Raw genomic sequence first — 13,330 nt, forward strand, 5'->3', positions numbered from 1 at the left:
AGTGTGCAATAATGAAATATCAGGCACCAAATTCATTTTTGCTCCTGATTTTCATCACCCTTCCCCTCCAGATTTATGGTAAGGAAGCCAAATTCTGTCAGGATGTTTACAGGATTCAATTCAATTTCCTTCTCCTTGTTTTTGGGGGCTTCCTGCGAGTAGCTCAATTGCAGAAGAATCTCCACTACTTTGAGACACTCCACATTGATGATTTGAGCCACAGGATTGTCAAGAGGGGCGCCAAGCCCAGCAGTCATCCGTACAATACGATAAAGGAGGTGGAGTTCAAGGCACTTGGAAGGAATTTCCGTTTAATCCTCCATCCGCACAAGGAAGTGCTGCACAGCAATTTCCGGGCGTATGCTATTGATGGGGATGGGCAGGAGAAGGTCGTACACATGGATCACGACGCCTTCTACACGGGACGTGTTTTTGGGGAAGCAGAATCCTCCGTGAGGGCGCACATTGAAGACAGTGGAGTGATGACGGCATCAGTGGTGCTTCCGGAAGAAACATACCACATTGAGCCATCCTGGAGGCATCTCCCAGACACCAAAGGGAGCCACATGATTGCCTACAGAGCATCCGATGTGAAGTTGAGTTGGAATACAAATAAACAGCCCGGGGATATGGGGGCACCCATATCGTGTGGCTACGTGAAGGAAGGCGAAGAGCTTGAGGATGACGATGAGGGGCCAAAAGTCGATGAGAGCACTGAATCAATGTGGACAGAGGAGCACACAATGCGGGAGAAGAGACAAGCTGATCAGTATGAGTACACCCCGACTAAAACAAGGTGCCCCCTGCTCCTCGTGGCAGACTATCGATTCTTTCAGGAGATGGGTGGAAGCAACACCAAGACCACCATAAACTACCTGGTGAGAGGAATAAATCAATTCCTGCTTCTTCTGACCATTCCGGGAAGATCATTTCGTGATAATTTCTTTAAAAATTCCTTTCCAGATAAGCTTGATTGATCGCGTCCACAAGATCTACAACGACACAGTGTGGCAGGATCGTTCTGACCAGGAAGGTTTCAAGGGGATGGGCTTTGTTATCAAGAAGATCGTCGTGCATTCAGAGCCAACGCGTGTTCGTGGTGGGGAAGCTCACTACAACATGGTCCGGGAGAAATGGGATGTCCGGAATCTCCTGGAAGTAAGTCCTGCCAGACAATTATTCATCTCTTCCGAATCTCTTTAATAACAAATTCCTCCCCTCAATTTAGGTATTTTCCCGCGAGTACAGCCACAAAGATTTCTGCCTTGCGCACTTATTTACGGATCTTAAGTTTGAAGGAGGAATCCTGGGGCTGGCTTATGTGGGATCTCCCAGAAGGAACTCCGTTGGGGGGATTTGTACGCCGGAATACTTCAAAAATGGCTACACGCTGTACCTAAATTCGGGGTTGAGTAGCTCCCGGAATCACTATGGGCAGCGTGTCATTACGCGTGAAGCCGATCTCGTGACTGCTCATGAATTTGGTCACAATTGGGGCTCAGAACATGATCCTGACATCCCCGAATGCTCCCCAAGTGCATCTCAGGGTGGAAGCTTCCTCATGTACACGTACTCCGTCTCAGGGTATGATGTGAACAACAAAAAATTCTCCCCATGCTCCCTTCGATCCATCCGCAAAGTGCTTCAAGCAAAATCCGGACGTTGCTTCAGTGAACCCGAAGAGTCCTTCTGTGGGAATCTCCGTGTTGAGGGTGATGAACAGTGCGATGCCGGTCTCCTTGGCACGGAGGACAATGACGGATGCTGCGATAAGAATTGCAAATTGCGCCGAAATCAGGGAGCTGTGTGCAGTGATAAGAATTCCCCGTGCTGCCAGAACTGCCAGTACATGCCAGTTGGGGTAAAATGTCGCGAAGCTCAGTACTCAACGTGCGAACAGGAAGCCCGTTGCACGGGGAATCACGCTGAATGCCCCAAATCTCCCCCAATGGCCGATGGGACTATCTGCCAGGAACGTGGACAGTGTCGTGGTGGGAAATGCGTCCCGTACTGTGAGACTCAAGGGCTACAGAGCTGCATGTGCGACATCATTCAGGATGCGTGCAAGAGATGCTGCCGTATGAGCATCAATGAGACGTGCTTCCCCGTGGAGCCACCGGATGTCCTCCCCGATGGTACCCCATGCATTCAGGGCTTCTGCAATAAGGGCATCTGCGAGAAGACCATCCAAGATGTCGTGGAGCGCTTCTGGGACATCATTGAGGAGATCAACATCAACAAAGTCCTTCGCTTCCTCCGCGATAACATTGTCAGTGAGTATCAAGGATTTCTGGGTGCTTCGTGCGCTTCGTGACTTTAAATCTGATAAATTTTTATTTGTTTGTAGTGACTGTGGTCCTGCTGACTGCCCTCTTCTGGATCCCCGTGAGCTGTGTCATTTCCTACTTCGACCGGAAGAAGAGGAAGCAGGAATTCAAGATGTTCGAATGGAGTCAAACACTCGATCTCATTCATCCAAGCGATCGTCGACGTGTTATTCACATTAGGTGAGATTTTAAAGAATATTTTCCTTATCATTTGATCTGGAAATTATTTCTTTTGTTCGGTAAAATGTTCCAAATGAACAGAAAAAAGTTCTAATTTGATCAGTAGAACTATTAATTTTTTATCTTCTAGAAAATGATTCATTTTGAATCAAATTTATAGAATATTCTTAAAATTTTAATTCTTTATCGGTAAAATTTGGGATTTTTAAACCAGTCGAATATAATTTACATTATTCAACGAATTTTTCTAATTATTCCGAATATTCACAAAATAGAATGTTGGTAGAATTTTGAATCAAATATAAATATCTAAATAAAGAACTACCAATGCAGCTTTATTCATTAATTGTTTGGATATTAGTAAATTTGTGGCAATTATTCCTGAATAAATAATTAATAAATGAATAATTCCGAATATTGAACATTGTTCCGGAATAATTATTCAATTAACTTAAATTCAATTATTTATTTTCATTTTATTATTGGTTGTTTGCGACTATAAAATAAGATATTGCAAATTGCTGAATAATTTGAATTTTCACGATTTTTCAACTAAAACGAATATTAACGATTTATTCCTGAAGAAAACCGAATATTATGGTCCAATTTGGAATAAGAATAATTAGGTAGTATTTTTTTATTTAAGTATAAATGATTTTAGCTGTGTTTCTTTCAGACACAGCTTTTGTGTACCGAGCAAAATCGAAAGTCGTCAGATCGGGCTCAAACTTGGTATGAGCACGAATTAGGGTCCCCACATTCCAAAAAACGTATGCGCCAAAAAATTTTTTTCCGGCCGTCCGTCCGTCCGTCCGCCGTAGTTCAACCATAAATTGCAAGAGAACGGTGATAGATAGAGACTTGCGGTAAACGGCAAAGTTTAAATATCGACCGGAAGACGTCCGATTATGACGTCAAATTTTACCCCCCACCCCCATTTTGAATAACCTCAAAATTTTGTTTTCGCTATATCTCAGCCGCTATTATAGCTAGGGGGCTGAAATTTTGATATGTTGTAGGGGCCATCAAGACCTTTCCAACGATACCTCATTTTCGAAAATCGGTCAAGCCGTTTATTCAATATGGCCGCCACAATTTTTCATCAAAAATCGACCATAACTCGAAAACGGCTTGACCGATTTTGATCAACCCGGGGTCAAATGAAAGATCTCAACAAACCCTACAACTCTCTAGAACATCCGAAGTTTCAAAAGTGACCGCTAGGGGGCCAAAAATCAAAAACAAAATTTTCGATGAGTTTTCGATGAATATCTCGAAAACGACGACATAAATTTTTTTCATTTTTTTATATGTTGTAGCTGACCATATTATCTAGCTTCATGCCAAAAATGAAGAAAATCTATGGATCCGTTCTCGAGATATAGCCTTCCAAAGTTGGCATGTCATATCTCGGGTTCTACAAGTCCGATCTTGATCAACTCAAGCGCAAATGAAAGGTTTCGAGAAACCCTACAAATGTCTAGAACATTGCAACTTCGAAAAATGACCGCAAGAGGCGCTAAAATCGAAAACAAAGTTTTCGAAAATTTCGAACTCGAATTTTTCGAAAATGGCGACATAAATTTTTTTCAGTTTTCGATATGTTATAGCTGACTTCGAGACCTTTAAAACAAAAAAAAATTTATGAAAATCTATGGATCCGTTCTCGAGATATAGCCTTCTAAAGATTTCTTAGGGTATGACTTTTCTACTTTTCCCGACTTTGCGCGTATTTAAATTAATTTGCGTTCTAGTTTGCTCTCACAAAATTGGTACACTGAAAGAAACACAGCTCCCGTAAGCTTGGTCAGCTTACCAGTACATTTTTTTTAGTTTTTTATGAAATTAATTAACAAATTATCACGAAACCAAGTATAATTATCATCAGATTAAGTGTCAAAATTTACTGATCAAAATAAAACATTCTCTTGATTGAAAGAAAATTTTTCTGATCAAATGTTATTTTTTAACAACATCCGATTTTGAAGCTTTTCTCATTCAATGAACTTTTAGAGAATTGAATGAATATTTCCACCAAAATAAACAAACATTTTGTATTTATTCCTTTGCAGAGTTCCCAGGCAAAAAATCACCGTGGCTCGAATGTAAAAATATAAACGTAAAAAAAGGGAATTAATTCCTCGAATTCCTCCTGCGCGCACCACCATCCTGTGAGTCCTTAACACACAAACAAAGCCCATTGTAGGATAATTTTTAAGAATATAAATCTTCGTGACAATTAGCAAAGAAAAAACCAAAGTTAAGAGAAAAAATCTTAAAATTCTGTCTTCGGTTTCAATTTTTTTTTTCATTTTAATAATAATATGTCTTCACAGTCGTTACACACTCATTATTATTTAATCATGTTTTTCATCACAAAAAGAATAGTTCATCGATTTCTAAAATAATTTATATGATATTTTTTGTTTTTTTTTATTTTATTTTCATTTTTTTTATCAAATATTCTAAATGTCCTTCCCACCCCTTTTTATTCTTTTTTTTCTCACATTGTAAAGAATTTATTATTTTTTGGATATTTTTTTTAACTGCCATGATAAAAAAAAAGGAAACGAAAAAAGGGTAATGAAGAGGACAAGGAAGAAAAACAAACAAAGGAACGAAAGGAAGTTTGAAATAAGTTAAAGAAAAAAATTTAACGATGCATTTGGAGCTTTTTTTTCTTTCTTCTACAGATAAATCTTATTTAGTGTGCATTTTCTTTTAATTTATTTATATATTTAAAAAAAAACATCGTCAAAAACTCCCTAAATGCTTGAACACTGCCTTTTTTTATCCAACTCTCGGAGGCATTTTATTTTCTCTCTCTCACCCTCCCTCCTCATGTAATGTGATCCCCATTATCACGATCAAAATGATTTGTTTTTCGTGTTTATTTTGTTGAAATAATAAATATTTTAATGATGAAAAAACAAAGAGGGTTTTTCTTTTTTTTTTTTTATCTAAATCATTTTCAAAATTAACGTAAACTTTGGTTCGTTCGGTCTGATTTCTCCTGCTGACTCTCCTGATGCGAATTTTGTTTCTAAATTGTGGATTTATCTTCTTCTTCTCTTTGCCAAAAATTTCTTTTTTTTTATCCACTGTCTTATTTTTTTCTCTCCTCTTTGTTAATCAAATTTAAAATAAAGAAGAAAAAAAAGAGAACTGCTGCTGACTCACCCCGGGGCGCTGTTTGTTTTCTTCTTTACCCAAGTCCGGGATTTTCATCTTCATCCATTAGATCCGATATGGTTGTCCCATCGCTCGACACAGCTGTATCCATGGCCTGAAGCGGTGGCAATTGCGAGGGTGTTGGCGAAGTGTTGCCCCCGCCGCTACTTGGGCACGGGCACCCTGAGCTACCACCACTCGATGTCTGTGTGCCACATTCACTCGCCTTTGGGCTCGTGGGGACAGTCGCCAGGAAGGGACATTCCAGATCTTCGAGCCCTTCGGGGGTTGGTAAATTGGCCAATTCTTCGCGCAAATGCCGATACTGACGCCTCAGCACCATTGAATTGAACGAAATGTTGCGCCCATTGCGCTCTGAATACTGCGGCTTTGACAATTCCTCAATCCACTTCTCAATTTGCGTGCAAATCTCATTGCGTTTGAGCCAGAAATGTGTGTGAATCACCTGAGAAATTAATGAAAGTAATAATTGGAAAGGATATTCAACAGGGGAGTATAGTTTGAAATCCTTTCAAGGAGATTGCTCTTTTGTATTTGAAAATCGTTGAAAATGCATTTAAAAAATGACATGACGTTTATTTTCTAACGTTGTACGTTCGTTTTATATGAAGTTTCCTTTCCTTGTACGTTTTTTTTTCAAATTGAACATTTTTTTAACATTTGACTTTTATTTTATAACTTTTGACGATTCTTTAATAACTTTTGACGTTCGTTTAAACATCTGACGTTTCTTTTTAGCGTTTAACGTTTATTTTAAAGTTTGATGATTCTTTTCTAGAGTTTCAGGTATTTTTTAACGTCTTACGTTCCTTTTTTTTTTTTAATTAAATGTTTATTTTCTAACGTTTGCGTTTTCGATTATTTTTTATTTTAATGTCTGACGCTATTTTTTTTATCCAACATTTTTTCTAAAGTTTGACTTTTATTTTTTTAACGTTCGACGATTCTTTCCTACTTTTGACGTTCTTTTTAACATCTGACGTTTCTTTTTAGCGTTTGACGTTCATTTTAACGTTTGATGACTCTTTTCTAGAGTTTGGGATATTTTTTTTAATGTCTCAAGTTTCTTTTTTTTTTAATAAAGGTTTTTTCTCTAACATTGGATGAATCTTTTCTGAGTTTTAATGACTGACGTTTCTTTTCCAACATTAGGAGAAGGTGAAGAAGCCACAATCGAGTTTGAATCAACCAATAAGCAACCTCTCCTTGTTTATCAACTAATCAGCTTCGATTCTTGAGAACTAAACTCCTTCCAGACATTATCTGGTGGATCTTCTGTGCAAAATTACTTAAAATTAATTTCTTCAATCAGATATTTTTCTCCTTATTTGAATATTTGTTTTTTCCTTTTAAATATTCTGAATATTTATTCCTCAAATATATTTTCTTAAAATTTATTAATATTTAAGTAAAAAATGAATCTCTTTCTCTAAATTCTTCTCAATCCAAAATCTTCTATAATTAAAAAAAATTAAGCTCACCTCTTTGAAGCAGGGATTTGGATTCTTAATCTGCTCTAGCATTGCCCACCGGACGCACGCTTGATAGATATTGCTATTGTACTCTCGGGAGCTGTGTGTTCCACTCGGTGTGCCGCGACTCCTTTCGAAGCCTGGCTCATTGAAATAGGGCTCCGGAACGAGAATTAAGCTCTGAATCGACACAAGAACCTGCCCAAAACAAAAAAAAGAATCCTTTTACTCCCCAAAACTTCTTCAAATTAAATCAATCGATGATTTACCTGCAGAAAACTCGACGTTTGAGCATTCCACTTCTCCTCGGGACGCCCATGCCAGGTATTTAGCACCGATAGGCATACTTTGCCGTCATTGTACAAATTAGGATTGAATCTAACCGTATGCCGGCCCGTTGTCTCCAAATTAATCATCATTGGGGAATTTGGGTAGTCCGGTGGGAAGAAGACGTCAAATTCAAAGCATCCATTCGCATAGGGAGTGTCTGCTGGGCCCGTAATCAGCACCTTCATCACATCCAGCCGATCGGTGTCGCATCGCACAAACACCGAACTACTGTACGACAGTGGAAGACTCGTTGATAGTGTCACCGTCTCCTGGGCAAGGCGTTTCACACGAATTGGATGGTAACGATCCCCGGACATTCGCATATTGCTCTCAAAGTGATACGAAACGACAAATCTGTACCCATTCTCCGTCTCTGAAATCATCTCGTACGTATCTGTTGGGAGATTAAGGAGATGAGGAATCTTGTTAAGCTAAAAGGAGGGAAAGGATGGGGGCTGCTACTTACCAAATTGCAGCTTCTTCATAATCTCCATGTACCTCTGCTCAAGTGATCGTGATATGGGACGATCAATTGTACCCGCATCGTCAGCTGTGGTGGGATGTTTGTCGGCATTTGTTGCTCTCAAAACGAGAAAAGTCGTATCCTGAATGTCAGGAATTAGTAGGGCTAATCCTTCGTCGTCACCCTCATCGACGCACGACATAAAAACGCGTCCCTTTGAATTGGATTTCTTATTGAATCTGCAAAAGACGAATTTTTAACGATTAAAAGGAAAATTTTCAAATCGAATTTAATCCATTTTAACTCACTTCAGCCTGCTCGCGTAGGTGTCAACGCAGCTCTTCATGTTGGACAGGAGTGTGGCAATGGATATTGTACTTCCACTCTCATTCTGTTGTGGCTGAAGAAGCAAAACAAGTTGATTTGACAGAGCAATTGCTCTTAAAAGCTGCAAAATAGCTCTATAAAGTGGAATATGTCGTGTTATGTCCAAGACTGAAAGAAAAGATCATCAAGTTAATAAAAAACCTTCCGGGAAGCATCCTGCTGGAGGAGGAGAAACTCACCAGAATCATTCCCAAGATATGAACACAGTGCTGGAATGAGGCAAGACTGCTGGAGGAGTTCAAAGAAGATTGACGGCAATTCCGGAGTATCTTCGCAAACTTCATGATAAGCTCCTGGATCATCGCTGGAACTCTGTGGGAATTTATCCCCTGGATTGATGTAGCTGGAGAGAGCCTGAAGGAGCACCGTGACGTGCTCTTCCTCATTCTTCTGCCGCAACAATGCCTGTTCCACATCCCACGATTGCTGCGTTGATCCCGTCCCAAAGCCCGTTCCTTTGGCCCAATAAACGTGACTCTTGTCATCCGATGTGAGACTCTCCTCACCCCCAATGGCATTCCCCGTTGGCGTTGAAGCCTTCTGTGCTGGAAGGGGCACATCTGACGGTGGGAGGACAACACTGGCCACTGCTGCTTCCACCACATTCGGCACAATATGCTGAGTGTGATGCGTAAAGATACTCAAACAGTTTAAGACGAGATTTATGGCGCCCACTTCAATGACCATTCGTCGTAAGAGAACCCCATCGTCTGTGGTCAGTGGGGAGCTGTCCAGAAGCTGCCTGAATACCTCAAATGGAAGCGTTGGAAGCGTCGAAGCCAGGGAGAGGCTATAAATTTCATCTAATTTGCAAAGAAAAAGAAAAGATTTAAATTTTGTCTCTGAATTGAGGACAATTCAAGCTTCCCAGTTCACTTACTTCCTTCCCCATCTCCTGTTACCCCAAGGACAAGCCGCAGCAAGCACTGAGCACGTGTTTTATCCCGCAGAAGGACATCCGAATACGGTGGGAGACGCAAAAAGAGCCCAAAAGCCGAGAGTGAATGTTGAGGGACTGAGGAGATGGCTGGTAGCTTGGATCCCTGTTCGGCCATTCCATCATCCAGATCCTCATAGATGTCATCATTGGCTTCCACCTTCACCCATTCACTCGCCGGTGGACTTTTATCCTTCTCCTGGTGCACCGCATTGCTTTTCGGTGTATCCGGATAGACTGTTGGCAGGTAGTGCGCCAACAGGGACAATCCTCCGTGGCTTGAAAAGATCTGCAACGGCGATGGGAGTGGCTCGAAATCTGATGCCTTAATCAGTGTGTCATCACTTATGTCATCTGGCTGCTTCCTTCCCTGAACTAAATTCAAACTAATGCACGGCGTTGAGAGAGAAACTCCCGATGAGTGCAGCATGGCGAGAATCTGCGAAACTGTCGTGTCAGACGTGAGAATAACTCCTGGACACGAGGCGTGCATCAATTGGGCACAATTTGTCATCTGATTCGTCGACATTGACTCCTCATTGCGCAATCCTGAAAGACAAAAATCAAAGAAAATCAAATTAAAACTTCCAGAAGCTTTTTGTTGAGATTCTTTTTTTGTGCGTACTACTGAAGGACTCACGCAAGAGCGGAAGGAGCTCTTTGGCTTTCAGCGCTGCCGCTTGATTCCGGACATCCTTCAACCTCTTATCCTTGGCCGTAACACCCGCAGCAACACTGAGGACTTCCAATCCCTGCCCCAGAGCCATCTCAAACAAATCATTCTTCGACGACGAATACTTCCCACTACTTGAGGAATTCTGTCCACCCGTTGACGTTCCTCCATTGCTACTGGCTGATCCATTCCCGGACACAGTAATGTGTGATGTTGATGGGGTTATTTGTTCAGCTGAGCTGCCCTTGGAATCCCCACCAGATTGGGTATTTGGGAGGATATTTGAGAAGACAGTGATGCAACTCTCCAGGATCTCTTGGCATTTTGTATGCGTGCTCATGAGGAAGAGGAGATTGTGGGCATTGGGACGCCTTGATGGGTGATTGCTGATGAAGGCATTACTCTGCTCTCGACGATGGAGTGACATATCACTGTGAACAGACACAAGGATCCTCTCACTCTCCAGCAAGAGCTGCAGAACGAGCCTTCGCGTGAATCCCGAGATACTCTGCTTGAGTGTTTTTGCCGATGCTGGCTTCCGGATGACCGAAATGAGGATCACCGTGAGTGTTTCCTGATTCTTCGGATGACACGCTGTGACCTTTGACAGGAATTTTATCATGCTATCCTCGAGGTAGGAGTAATTCGTCTCAATCTGCCCATCAGCATTCAATGGGCGAATGTTGCAGAGAATATCCAAGAGGGGTTTCCAAAACACCGATCCCTCGTACGATCCCAACCAATCTCGCATGCTTCCCTCCGTGCAGACTTCAGAGAAGAAATTCAGGATCTCTGCGCACGTTGCCACACTCACCATCGGATACTTCTTCCCTCGACTCTGATCCATCATCTTTGTACTCTCAACTTTAGCTGAATCCGTCAAGCACGTTGTCTCCGCCATTGTTGGGTCAGCTGGCTCTTCTGCTGCAGCTGCAATGTTGGAGATTTTGTGGCAAAACTCCAGGATAACTGAAGTCAGGAGACGCGGAAGGCCAGAGTCGAGAAGCTGATGAATTGCCAGCGTTGACTGACAGGCCATTGCAATCGTCGAGAGTTGACTCTTTGTGAGATTTAATTCGGAAATATCTTCAATCATTAGATGACTATACCATTCAGCTGTATCCGATTCCTCCTGCTTCGTATCATCCGTCGTCATTCCTGTATCCTTCCTGTCATCCGATATACACGCCCCGAGATCCGTTGAAAGATTCGGCACGAGAACATTCATCCTTCGCAAGAGAAGCGGGAACATCTCCGGGCGAATGCAGCAAATTGAGCAAAGCATTGCATCAAAGGCCTTCTTCAGGGGCTCCCCATTGTCCAGGATCAGCGTCCACTTGTACACAGACTGAAAGAGTTCCTTCGTAATGAGAGCTTCGAGATTTGCCGCCAATTGCCGCGTATGCACCGTCCACAGGATTGAGGCTAAGCACTTGATGAAGCCACTGTAGGGATTTGTGGGATGTACGAGATTCTCATAGATACTATCGTACAGTGTCTGTACCCACATCACCATCGCCTCCACACGATCACGCGTGAAATCATCCTCATGCACACACAGATCATACAACAAATCCGACACGGAATCATTGCAGAGCTTCAGGCATTGTGGCACAGTGTTCTTCAGGAGAATATTTATCAGCCTCAAGCCCAATTCCTTGCTGAAGAGCCCCAATTTCAGGAGAACTGTTTCGAGATTTTGCAGAGCAATTGTGGATGTTTGGGGGGCAACATTGAGGAGACTGCAACAAGCTTCCAAAAAGTCCGGGAAGTTTGCTGCTGCAGAGATCACAGCATTGGAGATTGTCTCGTCATTCTTGTACGTGGCCACACTGAAGCATCGTGCGAGGACACGTAGCCACCCGAGGCTTGATTTAGCCAAATTCTCCTCATCCATCAGCTGATCCCCCACCATTGCGGCCTTGCTGGCATCACTGAAGGTTGTCGTGCCGTAGATGGAGATCTGTGTCAGCCCAATGTTGGAGCTATCGCGTGGACGGTACAACCGAAGGACGATACTTGTTGCAATTTCCGGTTGATTCAACTTCAGCCGGATACACGTGAGTCCCACTGTTGGCATTGGCTGCGAAATGGGAATGGGTGGCATGGCGTTGTCGCGTGTAATCTCAACAGCCACAGCGTACGGGCAGGAAGCGAGTGAGAGAAGATGTGGCTGCAGTTGAATCTCATAGAGGAGGACAGCTGTTGGGAAGGTAATTGTGAGATCAACGTACGATTCATTCGGGTAGAACATGTAATTCCACGCAGCTGTTCGGGCACGTCGATGGGATGGCGTTGGAATCTGAATGAGAACATCCGCCTGCTGTGCTGTGGAAATGTCCGAGGAAATGCTACAGAAGGGTGCAAAATTAATCAATCCATCGACTGATTTCACAGCCTGTGAGCTCTTCTTCGTGCCATTTGACACACTTGCCGCTGCACTGGATGATGGAGCGATATTTGGTGTGAGGTGCTGCATGATCATCGAAACGAGTCCTGGTTGCATGTTAATCATTGTTCGATTGCTCCGCACGAGGCTGTGACAGAGCACCTTAATCCCACCCATTTCCGTGAAAATTGACACCGTTGCGGGGGAATCAAGGACACGCAGGATGAACCAGAGGAATGGCTCTGAAAGCTGTAACTTTGGCAGTGCTCTCTGATGGAAGGTTGTATTGAGGAAGAGATAAATTGGCTTAACAACCAGCACGGGGAGTGAGGCCTTCTTGCTGAGCAACATTAGTAGCTGAAACACCGCATCGGCTACCGTTTGAGGCTCCCCGAAGGCACTATTTGTGTCCAGGGGATTCACACTGGAGTACATGGCGGAAGCAGCAAGGAGGGCAAAGGATGAGCTTGAACAATGGGACAGGGAACCCAGAAGACGTGTCATTGTTGGATAGTGCTGTAGCACTGTGTCAGCCACACATGGCACCTTCACACGATTCTGCTCATTGTTCTGCTGCTCTGCCTTTATCTCATCCGTTTGACTCTCAAATGACTCACTAAGCGGCTCACTTCCTCCGCTTGATTCCTAAAAAAAATGATTTGAAAAGAGATTTTTTAATTAAAGAAATTCCTTTTTTTATAATCTTTGTCATCCTTACATCGCCATCACGTGGAAGGACAGTCTGCACGAGAATTGTGGATAATTTCAGGAGATTCACAAGCAACGAATTATCCGAAACTGTCTTTGCTTTAGCTGTATTCTCCGGACCTAAAACAGTGGCGAAAATACTTCCAAAAGTATTGTAATTCTTGCTATTATCCATTGACTTTTGACAATACATCCTTTCAGCGTTGGAAATATTATTGTACACGAGGTGAGCTTCAAAGAAAAAAAAGAATTTTCCATTAAACATCAAAGAA

At 42.4% G+C, this 13,330-nt stretch overlaps 4 protein-coding genes across 6 annotated transcripts in view; 3 read left to right on the plus strand and 1 right to left on the minus strand.

Moving 5' to 3' along the window:
• LOC129787413 (ADAM 17-like protease) lies at window positions 1-5,672 on the plus strand. The gene is made up of 6 exons (XM_055822978.1): window positions 1-78; window positions 163-878; window positions 964-1,158; window positions 1,229-2,273; window positions 2,348-2,507; window positions 4,580-5,672. The coding sequence occupies exons 1-6, from the start codon at window positions 12-14 to the stop codon at window positions 4,614-4,616; spliced, it is 2,220 nt and encodes a 739-aa protein (XP_055678953.1). The 5' UTR covers window positions 1-11; the 3' UTR covers window positions 4,617-5,672.
• LOC129787458 (fork head domain-containing protein FD4-like) overlaps window positions 1-13,330 on the plus strand; it is a 416,355-nt gene that overhangs the window by 214,145 nt on the left and 188,880 nt on the right. The window lies entirely within an intron of this gene.
• Window positions 1-13,330, plus strand: part of LOC129787473 (HIG1 domain family member 1A, mitochondrial-like) — a 170,434-nt gene that overhangs the window by 20,372 nt on the left and 136,732 nt on the right. The gene's annotated exons all lie outside the window — the stretch shown is intronic.
• The window catches only part of LOC129787407 (baculoviral IAP repeat-containing protein 6), a 23,955-nt gene continuing 15,413 nt past the window's right edge, over window positions 4,789-13,330 (minus strand). For 2 of the 3 annotated variants that reach the window (XM_055822958.1, XM_055822961.1), the window contains 9 exons: window positions 13,069-13,289; window positions 9,914-12,995; window positions 9,232-9,837; window positions 8,531-9,154; window positions 8,273-8,459; window positions 7,968-8,203; window positions 7,441-7,895; window positions 7,181-7,369; window positions 4,789-6,144 (listed from right to left, as the gene is read on the minus strand). In XM_055822958.1, coding sequence (XP_055678933.1) covers window positions 5,713-6,144; window positions 7,181-7,369; window positions 7,441-7,895; window positions 7,968-8,203; window positions 8,273-8,459; window positions 8,531-9,154; window positions 9,232-9,837; window positions 9,914-12,995; window positions 13,069-13,289 — 6,032 coding nt within the window. In that variant the 3' untranslated portion in view covers window positions 4,789-5,712. The remainder of the gene's footprint in view (window positions 6,145-7,180; window positions 7,370-7,440; window positions 7,896-7,967; window positions 8,204-8,272; window positions 8,460-8,530; window positions 9,155-9,231; window positions 9,838-9,913; window positions 12,996-13,068; window positions 13,290-13,330) is intronic. The other variant, XM_055822959.1, reaches the window with a different exon arrangement.

Source organism: Lutzomyia longipalpis, chromosome 1, assembly GCF_024334085.1.
Source record: "Lutzomyia longipalpis isolate SR_M1_2022 chromosome 1, ASM2433408v1".
Lineage (NCBI taxonomy): Eukaryota > Metazoa > Arthropoda > Insecta > Diptera > Psychodidae > Lutzomyia > Lutzomyia longipalpis.

Excerpts from the sequence above, each read along its gene's own strand:
- LOC129787413 (XM_055822978.1), top strand. The coding sequence starts at position 12 with ATGAAATATCAGGCACCAAATTCATTTTTGCTCCTGATTTTCATCACC. Across the intron at positions 1,159-1,228 it reads ATGTCCGGAATCTCCTGGAA|GTATTTTCCCGCGAGTACAG; the intron begins GTAAGTCCTGCC and ends CCCTCAATTTAG. Across the intron at positions 2,508-4,579 it reads CGACGTGTTATTCACATTAG|AGTTCCCAGGCAAAAAATCA; the intron begins GTGAGATTTTAA and ends ATTCCTTTGCAG.